Genomic DNA, 19,103 nt, shown 5'->3' on the forward strand with positions numbered 1-19,103 from the left:
CTGAGCCAGCTCCTCCCGGGTGTAGATGTCGGGGTAGTGCGTCCTCTCGAAGGCCCGCTCCAGCTCCTCCAGCTGCTCCGCGGTGAAGGTGGTGCGGCTGCGGCGCTGCTTCCTCTTCAGGGGGAGATCCGGCTCCGACTCCACGTCCGAACCCTCGTCTGAGTGACTCGCTGCAACGACACAGGAGAAAGAAAATACTTAAACATCACTGATGTACACTCACATGTAATGTAATATACTTTTAAATGTTGGCCATGAGGTTTGTGCAATAGGTCTTCATTGTCAGTAAGTGCGTCTGTGTATTGTGTTTGTGCAAACGGTGCATGAGTGATGATATGTACATGTATGTAACTGCAGGACGGAGTCCAGAACAAATGTCCTTACGGGGACAATAAAGTATACAGTCGTATCGTATCGTATGTAGACTGCCTTTGCAAAATCTGCTTTTTTATATAAGGCCATCAATCATCGAAATTTGCCTCCAAATGAGCTCAAAACATGCCCAGACTTTCACCTTTTTTTCTTTCGTGCAAAAAAATGCATATTGAGCAACCAGTCTTGTAAACATTAATTAAGAGAACAATTTTCTCCCAATATCAGGTGTTTCCTTTGACTTGGCTTAGAAAACAGAGGGTTGCCGGTAAAATTCCCAGATCACAACAACTACAGCTCATGGGTGCTGTGCATATAATAGATGTCCTTGATCCTGTAACTAAGATTGTTTAAATGCAGAGACTACATGTAACTGTGTGCGGTGCTGTGTACATGTTTTACCAGTGAAAGCTAATGTGATTCCCATGTTGTCTGCTCTTGAAATGTTATAACTTTCCTTTCCGATAACCCCACATACACATCTTCAGAAAAGTCACATCCTAAAGTGAACACCTAATATTTGACTGCCTATTAAAGGGCAAAAATCTGATGTTGTATGTAGACAAACCGTGCTTTACAGTAAGTGTATTTTCCCTGATATGAAAGTGGCTGTAACAAACCAAGAATATCCACTGTTTAGCTCCCTGTTGCCACTTGTTTACTTGTAGTTGTGTCTACTAAATGTTGTGTCATTTCCTTTCTTTACACACTCCCATACACACCATAAGGCTCCATCTTCCTCGTGGTCTTGTGGCCAAACAGACCTCCATTCAGAGGGATATTCTGAGCCTGAGGAATAATCCCACTGGACGAGATTCCCAGGGCACCACAGGGGGCCGGGCGCACTAAAAGCCACACAAAAGGCTAATTTGGATCCAGGGGCCATTCTCTGAGCGTGTGTGTGTGTGTGTGTATGTGTGTGTGTGTCTGTGTGTGTGTGTGTGTGTGTGTGTGTGTGTGTGTGTGTGTGTGTGTGTGTGTGTGTGAGACACGGTCAGGTGAATGCTGTCTACTTATCTAAAACCAAGCGGGAGTAGATAGGAATCAGTTTGTTCACTTTTTATAATTTGTCTTTCAAGCCTCTGTCTGATTCATCCCCAGTTTTCACACTGAGGCGATTTCTCCAGCGACTTAACTGATAAACAAATAACAACAAAGATGGACGCATGATACACAATAAAGTCTGATATTTTAGAACAAGACTTAAGATATAAGTCGTTAAGTCCTAAAGAGATAAGTCAGAAAAAAATAACTGCAAATCATTACATTTGAGAATCCGTGACAACATAATATTTGGCTATTTTGCTTATGTTATCTAAATGGTTTATTAACTCAATATATGTTAACTTAAATGTGATAAATCCATACGTTTATGTATTGAAATATTATTAAGTGTGATTTTAAGCCTGACTGAGCTGCTGATAGTATTTCTCCTGACAGCTTTTGTGTTTCCACTCTTCATCTCTGCCTCAGATCAGTATCAACGCTATTGTGCGGCAGCTCGGTTTTTTAACTCACTTCTTCAAACACTCCATTGGTTCTCCTTCATAAGTTCACCATGGCCAACGCACACACTTTTTGTGTTACACTTAATTAATTCCCCCTCAGCATAGGGGGAAGTTTTGTGTGCAACACTGTATTAGTTCCCCCTCAGCAGCAACAATAAAATACAAGAGAATCCAAATATCTCAGGGCCCCTCATGTGAAACTGATCCTCTCTTCCCCCTTCGGCGATTTTCTCCACGCAACACCAATAGCAGTGGGAGTCAACTTAACATGCATTAGGGGCAAATTGGTAAAGAAACATTCAAGCATGAGGGAGGCAATAAGTAAAATATTTTCAAAGGGGGAGCGAGAGAAATGGAGACATTGCCTTAAGCCTCTGCTGAATATTGTTGCACTCGTAGATTGCCCGCTTTGAGTTTAGCATTTTAAACAGCGACTGCAACTGCAAAGAAAAAAAGCACAAAATGGCGACTGTGGATTTAGTTTCATCAGCTGTTTGGGAATTGTATCACTCACAACCAAATGAAATACATTTTTGTGGGGTTACATGACTTGTTTTTTAGTGGTTGCGGAAGGAATTTGTGTTGTGGAGAGATGAGGCCTTTTTTTTTGTAGCCTTCCCCCTCCAGTGCCTGCATGGAGGAGGGCTGCGAGGAATGCTTTTTCTCTCCCCCCCCCCCCCCCCACTTCCAAGACTTTAGCAGCATGCACGTTCCTCAGCATTTCACAGGGATTTGGGCCCTGGGAAAGCCGAGGAGGCCGGGAAAATCCTTAATCACTTTGGAATTACCTATCGGTTATGACTGCTACCGGGGTATCCAGAACATTTTCAAAAGAAAGCGACAGAGTGGCACCTACGAAAGTCTCAAGAGTCTAGTCGTCAGATCCTTTACGGGGCTCATTTGTTTCACTTTGCTTCGTTGGATCACTTGATGTTTAGATACAGGCTGATAAGGCGAGGCGATGAAATGATAACGATGGGTTTGGGGAAGCTGCAACAGATTGTTACCCAGAGAGGAAATGATGTCAGGTAGAACACTTTGTATTAGTGGGTTAGTTATTATCAAATCAAATCAAATCAAATCAGGTTTTATTTATAAAGCACATTTAAAAGCGATTTTTGGTCGAGCCAAAGTGCTGTACATGTAATAAAAACACATTACTACAAATCACAATAAACGACAATAAATTACAACAGATATATCTTAAAAAACAAAATAAAAAATAAAACACACGGAAAAGTCAGGAGTCGTACTCCGCTCTAACTAGAAGGCCAGAGAGAAGAGGTGTGTTTTTAGTTTTATTATGTCAGAGATGATTTGTGCCAGATTTGAGCTATTATCTAACAGGCAGGTTCACTCATACCAAATCAACAAACACTGTTTCATAGTCCCTATCACTCTAACAATTATAAAACAGATCAAAGCATGGATCAACATGTACAAACCTTATCAGTACAACTAACAACTTCTAAACAGTCTCAAAGCAAGTGAGGAAAAAGTCACATTTTTCCCTTCAAACAACAGCAAACTCATAATTCGCACCGTACACGTTGTTGCACTTTAGCACGCCACCGTCCTTAAACAAGCAACAGATTGATACCAGGAGAGGGAATTATGTCTGGTAGAAAAACGGTGTATTAGTGTGTTAGTTATTGTGTCTTTATGTTATCTTAATTTTGAAAGGAGAAGACATGATTTGTGCCAGATTATAGCTATTATCTCATTTCCATCTGCAGTCCATCAATCAACCATCAATCAACAAACACTTTTTCATAGTCTCTAACAATTATAAAACAGATCATAGCATGGATCAACATGTACAAACCACCACTTATCAGTACAACTTAAAGCAAGTGAGAAAAAAGTCACACTCCTAACAACAGCTAACTCCTAAATCACACCGTAAACTTTTTTTGCACTTTTTGGCACGCCACCGTCCTTAAACAAGCACCACCTTGCTCTGCCCTCTCTCTTGTCTCCAATCTCCTCTCCTCTCTCTCCTCTCTCTCTCTCCTCTCTCTCTCCTCTCTCTCTCTCCTCTCTCTCTCTCTCTCTCTCTCTCTCATCTCTCTCTCTCTCTCTCTCTCGTCTCTCTCTCTCTCACCTCTCTCTCTCTCTCTCTCTCTCCTCCTCTCTCTCTCTCTCCTCCTCTCTCTCTTTCCACCCATATTTCTCTCTCTCTCTGTGACGCTCGGCTCTTTGTTGCCTCCACAGAGCCGAGCGGCGATTTCCACGCTCCATCTGTGGAATCCGTCATGGCTCCCTTCGGCCCTTCACAGTGGAGGGCTGTCACCTGCTCCGCGGGGGGGAATAAAGAGGCTCCGCAGAGGGAGGGGGGGGGGGGGGGGGGGGTAGCTGGGTGCACAGCCGGGGGGCATACTACCCTCCCCCCCCCCCTCAAAAGAAAACACCCCCTTCCTCCAGAGGGAACTGTAAGAGCACCTGAGGGGCAACAGGGGCCGTTGTTTGCCGATGTAAATGTCCCCGTGGGGAGGGTCCGTCTGGGCATCTGTGTCGGGTTTGTTGTTGTTTTTGTTGTCTGTGGATATGTAGTACGTCCACAGTTTGTTGGCTCTCTACAATGCATGCACACAAGTGAAAGGAAGTACGCCCCCTCCCCTCCTCCATAATTTCCTCCATCTTCTCTCTTTACTTCCTCAAATTCAGTCTTTCTCTTCTCTTGTGGATTTTATGTTTCTTACATTTTCAGTCTGTCTGGGAATCTGTGTCGGGTTCGTTGTTGTTTTTGTTGTCTGTGGAAATGTAATACGTCCACAGTTTGTTGGCTCTCTCTTTGTACCCCCTCCTCCATCATTTCCTCTTACTTCCTCTAAGAGACTCAAATCCTGTCTGTCTCTTCTGTTATATATTATATGTTTCTTTTCTGTTCAGTCTGTCTGAGCATCTGTGTCGGGTTTGTTGACGTTTTTCTTGGTGGAAAGCATGTTTACTATTACCTGCTGCTATTTGATGTTTCTAAAACTGTTGGACCCATTGTTGAAGAGGTAATCCCTGTTATGTACACACTTGACTTTATGATACATGTTTGATTGTATCTTTTAAACTAACTTGATGTGTCACTTTGCATGTGCTCTGTGTCTTTGCCGTAACACTGTAGCGTTCCCTCTGTGGGACTAATAAAGACTAATAAAGGGTTTCTGGCTCTGATTTTCAAGCTGAGGCCAAACCATTGACGCTAGCTGAAGTTAAAGGAAGAATGTCCCAAACCCCTCCGTTGATAATTTGATCCATCTTCTCTCTTTACCTCATCCAAGACATTGAAATCCTGCCTGTCTCTTCTCTTTAAGAGTTTGAGTGTACGGCTAAAAGGAACACTTTGGTTGTGTTATGTGACATTTAAATGCAAAAATGTCTCAAAGCTGGATTTAAAGTTAACATTTTCTTGACCTTAAATTATTTTTGAGAAACAGTACGTTTCCTCGTACGTTTTAAAGTAAACGCAAACTTTATTTTGGAGCAGTCCTCGTCACAAGAAGACCATACAAGGAAAATCTATTTTTTGGGTGCATGTCAAACACTAAATCTGGGTGCAAATCATTCAAAACTGATCTACTGCTTTTAAATGAAAGCCAAATATCACAAAACCGTGAAAATGTATGCATGCATGGCAACTTTACTCATTTAATCTTCCTACTAAAAGAACATTTGACTGTTGCTCTCAGGCGGAAATTGCCACTTGTTTATGAGAGACTCTACTTATATTTTGAAGTCATCGATTCAGCATTTGGAATATAATCACACAGCTGGATTGTGTGTGTGAGGGAGGCTGTGGCTCAGTGGATAGTGTGCTGGACTTGGAATCAGGGGGTAGCAAGTTTGAGTCCCACGGCAGTCAGCATGTCGTTGTGTCCCTGAGACACTTCACCCCACATTGCTCCTGTGGGGATTGTCCACAGTGCTGAATGTATGTAAGTCGCTTTGGATAAAAGCATCTAACAAATGACATGTAATGTAATGTAATGTAATGTGTGTGTGTGTGTGTGTGTGTGTGTGTGTGTGTGTTACAGCTTGGAACAACCTAAAAAGTAGCATGTTCTACTTTCACACGCATCATGTTACCAAAGCATCATCCTCAAGTCTAACAGTTAAAAACGTGATATAATGCAGTTTAAAATGGCAGATGATGAAGATTCATGGAGTGACACGTGGGTAGTTGGGTGTTTATGTGTAAAAAAAAGAGGGGAAAGCATCCACCCAATCAATGGATCCGATGCTCATAAACACACAAAGACTCAAACACATGACCGTGCTTTAGACTCTGACTCTATGCGCTATAAAGCTATACGTTAATCGACCTTGTCAGCCCTGAGGCGTCTCCACTTTAGCGTCCATTACCAGAGCTCTCCTGCCTTTCAGAGCACTCAAACAAACACACACACACACACACACACACACACACACACACACACACACACACACAATCATAAAGGAACTTAAAGGAAATATCAGGCAGTATAGCCGTAATAGATTCCAACTTTAAGTAAACTCTATTTATTTGTCTTTTTTTATGTAACTTTAAAAGAATAGTTAACTTTGTATCCATCCTCATGACGTTACATGTAATCCATTACTCAGGATATGTATTACCTCTCTCACTGAGACAAAGAGGAGGAAAGGGAAGGATAGAAACCTTTCCCCCGCTCTTCAAATCGTTCCCAACCTTGTAAACCTGTGGTTTCAGAGTGCCCCGTTTGCCGTCATCGCCTCGCTATCCCTGAGATCTGATCACATCGATTTGGCACCGTCAAATAGCCTTAGCCAATCAAATTATCCACTTTAAGCCTCGTATCGCTGCCTGCACCGTATACATGTGCTGTATCTTAAAATGATGTATTTATAGCCCCCTGTAAACACTCAATGTATACATTTCCTTCCACCTCAACTTAAAGAAGCAGAGCGAAGGGGGTTTCAGACTCTTGTCAGTTCATCAAAAATAAGAGGAAAATATGAGCCTTAAAAGGGTAAAACGATCTGATCGCCCGGGAGCCGAGGGGGCATTAAGCCGCAAAATAAGACAGGAGCAGCAGTGGGAAGGGGAGGGTGGAGAGAGAGGGGTTAGGGGAGAAAAGAAAAAACTGTTTAATTCAACCAAACTGCATGAGAGGCACACAGCGCATGAGACCCCGAGCCAAAACAACCTCTCCGGAGCCAAGAAAGCCCAAAATGGATCCCACCGTGCAGCGAGAAAAACAAGGAGAGCGGAGAATGGAGGATTTAAAACAGACTGTTGGAAAGCTTCAGCATTTGTTTTTTAGGGGGTTTTGGGGTGTTAGGGGGGGGGACACAAAGGCCTAAATGTGTCCACTGCAACATTTAAAATGCAAGTGTGTGTGAGGGAGTGAATAGGCGGTGTGTCCAACTTGGATTTTGGGCACTTGGGGGAATTGACCTGACCATATGTGGAGTATTTACACCCCTCTTCGGACATGGCAGTAACTCTTCTGGGGCTCTTGGTTAATAGTGAGGGTAAATCGAGCCTCTCTGACACATCAACCACCCCCCCCCCTTTTACTCCACCTACCCCTCCCAAAAAAACACCACAAAACAAAAGGCAGAGGAGACAAACGCAGCATTTATTTGGGCGGGCCGACCGTGCTGCTCCTATTCAGCGAGTGACTGGCCGACTGCATTAAACAGTATATAGAAGTCAAACAGGCAGATGCTGGGCTGGATAATGGCTCTACTGACAGCTTATGGACCCATCTGTGACTACTCTCTAAAAAGAAAAAGATGGTGTGTGTGAGAGTGTGTGGGTGTGAGGGGGGAGTTTGAAGGCGAACCCACTTGACTTGCTAAGGAGGAGTTTCAACCTCCGCAGCTGCCCTGTAGGCGAGAGTGTGCCAAAACTGAGAGTTTTTTAGCATGGGATTGTGATTATGAAAAGAAAAAGTAAGCAATCTGTCGCCAGTCACAGGTCGTAGTGTTTCTTTTCAGGAAGGTTCCTAACGGAGAGAAATGACCCTGAAGTATCCATAAGTGGCTGCCGTGATAAGAGGGGTTCATGGGTGCTCAAAAAGGAGGTTCAATAGCCGCGTTCACACCAAGTACTTTGCCGTAATTAGGGCCCCGGCACTTATTACCCCAGGGCATTTAGTACAGATCGCGTCCACACCGGAATAAGTTCCCTGAGGGAAGATTACGCAAATGAGCCGCTGACGTCACTTCGTCTTCTTCTGCTTTGGGTTTACTGGCAGGCCGCAAACCACTTCACGGTGTATACTGCCACCCGAAGTCCCCGGCCGGCAGTCCCCGGAGTTGGGGCTCATTCTACTGAAGCCTTCCGAGTAAACGCCGACACCTCCTCATCTCCACCGCTCCCATGTTTTATTTTGTGTTGCCATAAGTTAGTCTCTCTGCGTTTGTGCGCTGGGCGAATGCTAATGCTAATAATGCTAATGTGAGGATAATAAAATGGCGGCTCTACAAAACATTTCAGAGTTGTACGGGGCATGGTTTGCAATTCGCCCAGCCAATCAGAACTGGGGCACTTTTTTCCCCCAGGAAAGTACCATCTCTCAGCAGACACTAAAAATGGGGGTAAAAGTTCCCGGCACTAAGTACTCTTTTTGGTGTGAACGCGACATAAGGGGTACTAACGGAACTAAACGCGAAAAGTACGGGGAAAAGTACTCCGGTGTGAACGCGGCTAATGCTTCGTTTTTATCTCCTTTAGCAGGGATACAGTTGTGTGACTACCCGATTTGCACTGCGCAAGCGCGAGTTGGGCTGCCATATTGGACAGCTACAGTATGTACGGCAAGCCAAATAGGACATTTGACGTCCATACTGATCCAATAACAGAGTTTTGTTCTTGAATCAACTTTTATGAAAAGAAATGTTCCTTTTCCAGGAATCTCAACAGAAAAAGTTTGGCCAGTTAAATCCATTTGTCACTTATTCTAAGAATGTACATAACCCACTAAAAGGATTTATTCTCAAATAAATTTCGTTGTGAAACCAATAACTCGTCTCTCTCTCGTTCAGATTCTGCAGGTCTCCCTTGAAAAAGAGATCAATGATCTCAATGGGATTTCATCTGGATAAATAAAGGTTTTGAATTGAATTGAATTAATGTGGTCGTTTTTTTTTCCTTCTTTGCGAAACGCCGCTTTGTCAAATGTCCTACTTGGGTTGCCGTACGTAGCTGGTGGTATTGGTCCAATATGGCGGACCAACTCGCGCTTGCGCAAATCGGGCAGACATACAGCTAACCATCGTCTAGAGAATCGATAATGTTTTCCCACAATTCCTTGCGACTGCAGTTTCACGACAGATCCTGAAAGTTACTTTGCTTATTAAACAATTTCCACCCTAACGATAACTTGCCAAAGTGCTTATAAGTTTCTAAGTTTGAACCAAAGAACATTACGCAAATTACTGTAAACTATAATGAAATAAAGTTTAACGGTGTTTTCTGAGTTAGGTGTTTTATTAAGCTATTTCTCTTTAATCCAACATGTTTAAATGTTGATCTGTATAGCAAAAGTGAGCAATCTGTCGCCAGTCACAGGTCGTAGTGTTTCTTTTTTAGGAAGGTTCCTAACGGAGAGAAATTACCCTGAAATATCTATAAGTGGCCGCCGTGATAAGAGGTGTTCACGGCTGCTGTAAAAAGGAGCTTCAATGCTTCATTTGTATCTCCTTTAGCGTAGGATACAGCATCGTCTATGAAAGACAATCGATAATGTTTTCCCATAATTCCTTGCGATTGGAGTTTCACGACAAACGCAAGTCATGTAAGTTACTGAACTTTTTAAACAATTACCACCCTAATGATAACTTGCCAAAGTGCTTATAAGTTTTGAAGTTTGAACCAGAGAAGATTACGCTAATTACTGTAAACTAATTAAATAAAGTTTTGCTTTAACTAGAACTTACATCGAACCCTTTTGTTATGCACAGATAGTTTTACAAGTTGATATGATTGTTGCCTTAGTTTGAAGTTATTTGCATCCCAACTTTAGTCTTCTTCTGAGGCAAACGAGAGGAAGCTGTCATGTAAAGCGATTGAGAGAGACAGATAACCTGCTAACAAAAAACTGAGAGTCCGAGGCTGTCAACAAGGAATTATGGGAGTTATTTCAGTCCTGATGAATTCTCCTTCACATATTTCCTCAAACCCCACGATGTGTTACACTCAGGTTACGACAAAGTGGTTAAGAAACGACATAAGAACCTTTTTCTTTGGACATTTCAACCGCACCTACAGCTTTGTTAAGCTACAAAAAAACTGAGAGTCCAAGGCTGTCAACAAGGAATTATGGGAGTTATTGCAGCGGGGGGGGGGGGGGGTCTGAGGAAATGGTTACCTGTCATTGGGAGCTAAATGTGTTTCTAACCCTGTTTCCTGAGCAGCGCTGGGGGAGAGCGACCCTGTGACCCGGCACTTCTTCTCTGTCAGCGGGGCGCTGGTTTGAATCCCACAAGGTGAGCTGTTAGCAGGTTCACTGTCGCTCTCAATCCTTCACATGACAGCTTCCTCTCCTTTCCCTCAGAAGAAAACTAAATATGGGATGCGAATGGCTTAAAACTAAGGCAACAATCATAAAAACGTGTAGAACTATGCGTGCATGATGAAAGGTTAAGCAGTTAAAGCATGTTTGAATGTTGCTTTCAGGTAGAAAATGCAACTTGTGTATGGATGGTTGATCACTGACTGCAGTTGTGTATATCCAGCTAGCTGCAAGATTACAATATTATATGATTAGTTGTCAAGCTATCAATCCATTGCCATTTTTTAAAGTCCAAATTTCCTGATTCCGGCTTCTTAAAACAAAATATGTTCTTGTTTCTTTACAAGACCAAAGAAAAATAACTTTTGGACGTTTGTCAAACCTAAAAGCTGAGGTGCAAATCCCTTAAATCTGATCTGCTGCTTTGAAATATAAAAAGCCTTTTAGGTGAAACAACTTGAAGAACTCTGAATGTGAGACAAGGTGTTATAAAAAGTATATTTCAATGCAACTTGTTTAGGTAAAGGATAATTATTTATACATCTTAACACAGCTTTCTTTGAAATGTAGGATTATATTCAACAACACAAACGCAGTCCAAACCACTCTCCTCTTATTATTGCTTAAACAACGTCAATAATTGATAAGTAGGATATTATATCCAACGACTTTAAGTGCAACATTATGACCCTCCGAGACAATAAGAAAAACAGCAGCGGTGGATTAAAATGAAGTACATTTACTCAGATTGTGTAAAATGTTTATGCACTTAAAGTACTTCTCAATATTGTACCTGTTACCTATTGATCTGTCACCTTTAGTTACTTTACAGATTCAGATTATTAGCGAATACAAAATACAATCAACTAATAAATCAGCATTGAAATAATTCTGAAATGGGCTATTAAATAAGTACTTTGACGTTTGACAATAAAGTTTAATTTGATGCAAATACTTTCGTCCTTTTACTTACTAGATTTTGAATATATAGATATTTGTATAATATATAAAAATCTGAGTATTTCTACCTCTGCTGAAAACCAGCAATGCCCTGTATAATGCTGCATTCATGGGTGAGGGGAGATCTGAGTTTCCTACTCAGCTTTCAGATGGTAAATATTACTAAGGAACTCCTGGTTTGGCAGGGAATCCATATTTAAACACGGAAATACCTGTAATCAACTTCTACAGAGCGGCACATTCATTCAAGAAAAACCCGAACAAAATTAATTATTTTCATGCATTTTGTGGCTTTCGCTGCGCAGAAACCGCAGATCCTGCTACGTCTCAAGGTTGGGAGTGTGCACGTTACAAAAGATATTCCCACATGGCGTGACTGCAGAATAAACACACATTTTAACACACACTCTTTTTCCCGACGCCACACAAAGGCCTCGGGGCTAATTAGTTAACAAAAGCTCTGAATGAGAGTCAGGCTCCATCAGTCAGGTGATTGACAGCTGCCTGTCCTCCATCAGCAGACCTCTGTACACTCTGACACTCAACCCTAACCCTGATGCACACACACATACATACACACACACACACACACACACACACACACACACACACACACACACACACACATTGTTAGAGGAGCCTGTGACTTAAGTTTTTCATTGCCATATCTACACTGCAGCTAATGTGCACATGACAATACAGCCTTGAAACTTGAAACACACACACACACACACACACACACACACACACACACACACACACATACACCAACACACACACACACACACACACCAACACACACACAGAAACACACATTGTTAGAGGAGCCTGTGACTTAAGTTTTTCATTGCCATATCTACAATGTAGCTAATGTGCACATAACAATACAGGCTAGCATTGAATCTTGAAACACACACACACACCCACACACACACACACACACACACACACACACACACACACACACACACACACACACACACACACACACACGCACACACACACACACACACACACACACATACACACACACACCAACACACACACACACTCTTCCTTCTCAGAAACCAGTTGTGGAATGTAGTGAAGTACATTTACTCAAGTACTGTTTTTAAGTAGTATTTTGTACTTACATTTCTTGACTACATTTTACGTGTCAATATTCAAGTGTATTTTAAGTGAGTTGTTTTAATTGTGATTTTATGAATTTTTACTGTAAAGTGTCCTAAAGTTTGTTGAAAAGCACTCTATAAATAAAAAGTATTGTAATGTTTACTCAACTACATATATCTGACAGTTTACAGATATCAAAATATAAATCGACTAATAAATGAATAAACATTGACATATAATTACAGGTTAAGATATCCAGCAGCAGTGTATATAAAGAATTAGCGCCACTTTTACCAGCAGTTATGAGCACATTGATAATCATAAACCAGTCATTTAATATGACATATGAGCGCCCATTATGCATCACGAGTACTTTTGGTACTTTATTTTGTTGCCAATACAATAAGATTTCGTTTGCAGGACTTTCACTTTTAAAACTTCTTCCAAACACACACACGTTCTTCAGAAACTCGTTGTGAAATGTAGATTTACTCAAGAACTGTAACTACAATCTTGTGCTTTTCTTGAGTATTTTCAATTGACGATGCTTTATCATTTTAGTCCACTACATTTGATGAGTCAACATTGTAGTTGACATCGTACAGATTTGGATTATTAGCTAATACAAAATGTATAAATCCGCTAATAACTAAGCATTGACATTTAATTAAAGGTTATCCAGCAGCAGTATATACAGTTGTAAAAAACTAGCTCCACCTTTGCCAGCTGTGATGAACACATGAATGCATCATATAATATTCCAGTTACTTAAAGGTGGGGTAGGTAATTTTGGAGAAACCAGCTCAAGTGCGCTAGGATTTGAAAATACACAGCCGGAAAAAATCTGCCACTTCCTTAGAGAGCCCCTCCTCCAACACACACGAACGCGCACATGACCAATGAGGGCACGAGATAAGTTTGTGCACAGATGGAAGGCTGACAGGCAGGTAGGCCATCCAGTTATTTTAGCCGGGCCGGCTCAGATGATTGGTCGTGCTTTTTACAGTACTACGGCTTCCACAGGTTACATTTTTTTATGGGTTTTTTGTCAAAGCACTTCAGATATTCATTGCTATCGGGATGTTAAGAGCATTCCATGGAATATAACAAAAAGTGTATCTCAAGCCGGTTTCTCAAACTTACCTACCCCACCTTTAATATATATGATTTATGATGGGTGCTTTATTTTGATGCCAATGCATTAGTACCTTAACTTACGTAAGATTTTGTTCGCAACACTTTTACTTAAGTATTATTAAATGTGGCTTTACACAAGTTAAAGATCTGAGCACACCCAAAAACTGTTTCCAAACACACATGCAGACAGATGCACGAGAGGGGAAAAAGGCACACATTCCTCCCTCTCAGAAACACACACAAACACACTCATGCTCACATTAAAAAACAACGCCCCCCCCCCCCCCAGCTGTTGAGCCTATAGTGCGTTTACTCCAGATAAAGAGGGGCCTTATTCTAAAGCCAGCCATTCTACTTGACCTTCGCCGGAGCCTTTTCACTCTTTCACTCCCTTCAAACCGTCTTTGGGGCTCGCTCACTCTGCGCTCAATGTGCCTAGTCCATCACGGGAATACCCCAAAATACCCCCCCCTCACACACACACACACACCACACACACACACACACACACACACACACACACACACACACACACACACACACACACACACACACACACACACACACACACACACACACACACACACACACACACACACACACACACACACACACACACACACACACACACACACACACACACACGCACACACACACTGCCCGAGACTTCAAAGTTGGTGTGCATTCATTAATTGCCCCTTTGAATTGATATCAGAGGGTCACAATAAGAGTGTGAAAGGAAAAAGAGGCTTTAATGAAGCATAGAGCGGCCATTCATTTGCAGATAACTATGTTTTCATGCGTGAATGGTCATCATGCATGGGCTTATTAGAAAAAAGAGTGAGGAGAGAGCCTCGGGGGGGGGGAGACGAGAGTGATTTGGTGCTCGCCACTTGGCCCTCGTGCCCCTTTTGCCCTCGTGCCCAGGGACAGAGTGACACATTCAGGGACACACAGAGCCCCCTCTTCTCCGAGCAGACAGCAGTAATCGCCCTCAGCTATTATAAGATCTGATCAAGAGCTTGTTGACTCTGTTTCTGGCAGATTTGATGAGACAGAAATGGTGCAAAGTGTCGTGCAACAATTACCGATTATCAAAGTGTCTGCTGGTTATTCTCGCAATTATTCGCTCAATCGTTTGGGTTATAAAATGAGGGGACAAAAAGGTTTATTTGAATGTCGCCAAGTCCAAAGTGTTGTCCACTGTCTTGTTTCACACGAAGCAAAGATTTGAAGGATAAAAGCAGAAACATATCACATCTGGGAAGCTCAAACTACATCATTTTGGGGCATTATTGCTCAATAAAGCTCAAAAAATACTTAAATATTGGGTGTTTTTAAAGCAGAATTCCCCAGTCTGATTTCAGGTATTATTTTATCAAAAATGCCCCAAATGATCTGCATGGTATCCATTACCAAAAAAGCTGCCTATTATTTGTTTGTGGATCAATTCATTGCCTTCCTGTTACGGCTTCACTTGCTGAATTTGTCAAAATTAAACAATTTTAGGTATAATGTCCATTCAAAACATAACACTAACTTTGCTAACTATAGAATCTAGCTAGAGCAGCAAAGAGTAAACCAAATAATCAATGTTTTTGTCAACAATCAAATCAATCAGCAACTAATTTGATAGTCGATTTGAGCATTTTGGGGGGAAAATAAGGGAAAATCCTCTGATTTCAGCTTTTTTAATGTGAATGTATTCTGGTTTCTTTACACGTCTATGACAGTAAACTAAATATTGTTAAGTTGTGGGGAGAAAACTGACAATTGAGGAAGTTATCATGAGCTTTGGGAAACACTGATTGACCATTTTTTAACTATTTCCTGACACATTATAGACCAAACAACTAATCCAACACTCGAGAAAATAATCAACAATGGAAATAATGGTTTGTTTGAGAGCTTTCAAAGCCATAATAAAAGAGAGAAGGCAAAACCAATGAGCCCATGGGTCAAAAGCAACAATGACCAACTAGAAAAGAATATAAAAAGTACAAGCAAGTTGTCTGATTTTGGAGAGCGATGAAAACGTTACAATCTGAGTTCTTTAGCGACTGCAAACAGCTAGTGTACAAAAGTGAATCTAAAAGCCTGTCTTTGCACAAACGTCTCTGCAAACACCATCCTCCTCACACACCAAACACACTGCTCCCATTCTCCTCCTCTGCTCCTTCATCCCTCGCCCACATTATTACATCTGCAGCACGCCGTCCTTAGAAGAAAAAGGAAAAAAAAAAGGCCCAAGTTCTTCATTCACTCGCATTATTTACACAAACAAAGTCCCACTCCGTTTCTGTGACAAAGCCCGCTAAATCTTTGTGGCGCTTTCATGTATTGTGTGCTCACGGTTTCCCCTTTGTCCCCCGGCCAGTGGCCCCGGACCCTGGATACAAAGAGCCCGGGGGCAATGGAGGCAGATTGAAGGAATGCGCCTCAATAAACCTAATTATGACATGATGACTGCGCTCACCATGGCAGAGGTTTTTCAAAGATCCCGAGCTTATTCAATTAGCCCCTTTCCAGGATCCGCTTTCACCAAATAAAGTTATCCCTTTCACTGTTTGCATTGCAGAGCGGAATGTGTGTGTGTGTGTGTGTGTGTGTGTGTGTGTGTGTGTGTGTGTGTGTGTGTGTGTGTGTGTGTGTGTGTGGTGTGTGTGTGTGTGTGTGGTGTGTAGGTGTCGTGTGTGTGTGTGCTGGTGTGTGTGGTGGTGTGTGGTATGTGTGTGTGTGTGTGTGTGGGTGTGTGTGTGTGTGTGTAGTGTGTGTAGTGTGTGTTGTGATGTGTGTGTGTGCGTGTGCGTGTGATGTGTGTGTGGCTGTGTGTGTTGGTGGTGTGTGTGTGTGTGTGTGTGTGTGTGTAGAGTGCTGTGTGTGCCGTAGTGCTTGGTGTGTGTGTGTGTCGAGACTAACTGGAAATGTATCGGCCCTCAACAAGGTCTCCTCTGTATTATCTGGCTAATTTCACCTAACTAAGTATGGACTCGTAAAGATACACTGTTAAAATGTGTGTGTGTGTGTGGGGGGGGGGGGGGGGGGGTGGGGCTGGGGGGGGGGGGGTAGGGGGGGCACCATGACTGTTTTAATCATTAACTTTGTCTCCAGGGTTAATTACTCTGACGCTGGCAGAGCCTTCAGGGCCAATTTAACGCCAGATACATAAACATGTGACGGTACATGGAGAAGGGAAGTATTTCTGCCTGTAACTTTTTGCATGTGAATTTGGGGGGGGGGGGGGGGGGATGGGTTTTATTTGTATTCATATGTCAAAAAGTGTGCCTTTAGATTACATTTAATCACCATTCTGTTCCTTATTAAATGAAATGACCAGCAGGCTGTGTGTGCACGTGCTTGGTGCAGTGTCCATTCTAAATAACTTGGCCAAACAATAACTTGGGTTTTCTTTATTCACAGATCAAAGGGGATACCGTCTTTTAACTATTTCATTAAAAGAGCTACAGGCTAAGGACACATGTTATACAGCCTTTCTTTTTAAAGACTCCTTCCTTTGAGCATAACTGAGAATATGAATGCCATGAAGCACCATTTAGAAAAGACAGAGACTTAGCTAACAGGTAAACACTTTAGTAGTTTGCCATTTGAATATATAATGGTTTTATTTACATTAATTTGTCAAAAGGTATATATGTTTTTTGGGCGGTAAAATGAAGGCTGTCATTCATTTCAACCCTGACTCCTTCATGATATTGTTGTTAGTGTCTCTTTTCTCCCTTAGTAGAACCACAAAGACATGTCATTTCTTTTCATGGGTCATAAGGTATTTTACACTGAATTACCATATTTAACACATTGATAAACAGGTACAAATGGTGTTGAACTCCCACTTTTGAGTGTGAATATTATTGCTCTGAAGCCTCATTTTAACGACATCACACACATGGTTTGAAATGTATATTGTTCATTTGATAGGGATAATATATATATATATATACATTTAAATTATCTATAGATACTACAATAACTGTTTTTAGGCATGACATTTTGAAATTGTGTCTAAAAATATATTCAGAATAAAGTAATTGGAACCTTTTTATGAGACTTATGGACTGAGAGGAGGGGGCGGGGGGGGGGGCGGTTTGGCTCCAGATGAAAGTGACGTGAAATAAAAGAGTCGATTTAATCTGCTTGAAGAGATTTGGGGAGCAAGTGGTTCAGGAGGAGGAGCAGGAGGAGGAGAGGAGGGAAGTAGTGGAGTACAAATACTTCGTTACTGTACTTAAGTAGCTACATGTTTCTGGTATCAGTACTTTACTCCACTTCTTATTTTTCTGACGACTTTTTACTTTGACTTCTTACATTTTGAACCCAAATACCTGAACTTTCTACTTCTTACATGTTGAACTCAAATACCTGTACTTTCTACTTCTTACATGTTGAACACAAATACCTGTACTTTCTACTTCTTACATTTTGAACCTAAATACCTGTACTTTCTACTTCTTACATGTTGAACCCAAATACCTGTACTTTCTACTTCTTACATTTTGAAACACAAATACCTGTACTTTCTACTTCTTACATGTTGAACTCAAATACCTGTACTTTCTACTTCTCTCATTTCCCAAACAGGCTGGTTCCTTTAGTTTGAATGTGTGTTTGGTGGCGTGATCATTATTATTTAGAGTCATTGCGTGCCTATTGATTTGAACACGATCCGTGTATCCATCATTTCCTGGTCTTCTCTAAAGAAGAGGGACCAATGAAAACGTTGTCATGTTGCCGTTGTTCAGCATGGAAACATTCATTAGCTAACAATGACATTATTGTTCTATTAATAAAAAGGGAGGTCAGGTACTCTTTAAAACAGCTGCTAGTTATGGGTACTTTTTACTGAAGTACATTTAGAAGCCCATACTTCTTTACTTTTACCAGAGTATTTTTAAACACGAGTATCTGTACATACTTGAGTAAAGGGTGTGTGTACTTTTGCCATCTCTAAGGAGGAGGAGGAGGAGGAGGAGGGGGGGAGTTTTGGAGCTGTTCGCGGGGCAGGACGGGTGTCCGGACCACCCCCCCCCCCCCCCCCCCCCCCCCCCCCCCCCCCCCCCTCCTCTTTGTGCCGCTGCGCTCCGGGCAACACCGGGGCTCTCCGGGGAGAACATTGGTCTCCATTCAGCGAAAGCACTCTTTAATACACTCCCTCCGTCATTAAATGTGACATGGCACAATATCGACATCATTTAGAGGACATTATTAATGTGCGCGGCCGCCATCAAAAGAATCAATAATAGATCATGAGTTTGAGCCTGTTAGCTCCCTCTGAGGCGTTATACAGGCTGGATAGTAATATATATTATTACAGACAGAGAAGTTAAGCTGGCGATGATTTGACGAATGCAACAGGACAGCAAGAAAGTTATTAGAAGTTTAAAAACGACTCGTGCAATTTAGGAAAACAGTATTTCTCCTTTCTTCTCTTTTATCCATAATTGTATTTTATTGTTAGGTTTATTGTGTATGTTTCTCGGTGCCTGTCGGATTTTTTGTTTTGCTTTTGAACTTGTCTTTATTG

General features: G+C 41.8%; 1 protein-coding gene across 2 annotated transcripts in view; it reads right to left on the minus strand.

Moving 5' to 3' along the window:
• The window catches only part of pax3b (paired box 3b), a 38,476-nt gene that overhangs the window by 12,970 nt on the left and 6,403 nt on the right, over window positions 1–19,103 (minus strand). For both annotated transcript variants that reach the window (XM_034122246.1, XM_034122245.1), the window contains exon 5: window positions 1–170. This exon is cut by the window's left edge and continues 30 nt beyond it. In XM_034122246.1, the coding sequence (XP_033978137.1) occupies window positions 1–170 (170 nt within the window). The remainder of the gene's footprint in view (window positions 171–19,103) is intronic.

This window comes from Trematomus bernacchii, unplaced genomic scaffold, assembly GCF_902827165.1.
Source record: "Trematomus bernacchii unplaced genomic scaffold, fTreBer1.1, whole genome shotgun sequence".
Taxonomy (NCBI): Eukaryota; Metazoa; Chordata; class Actinopteri; order Perciformes; family Nototheniidae; genus Trematomus; species Trematomus bernacchii.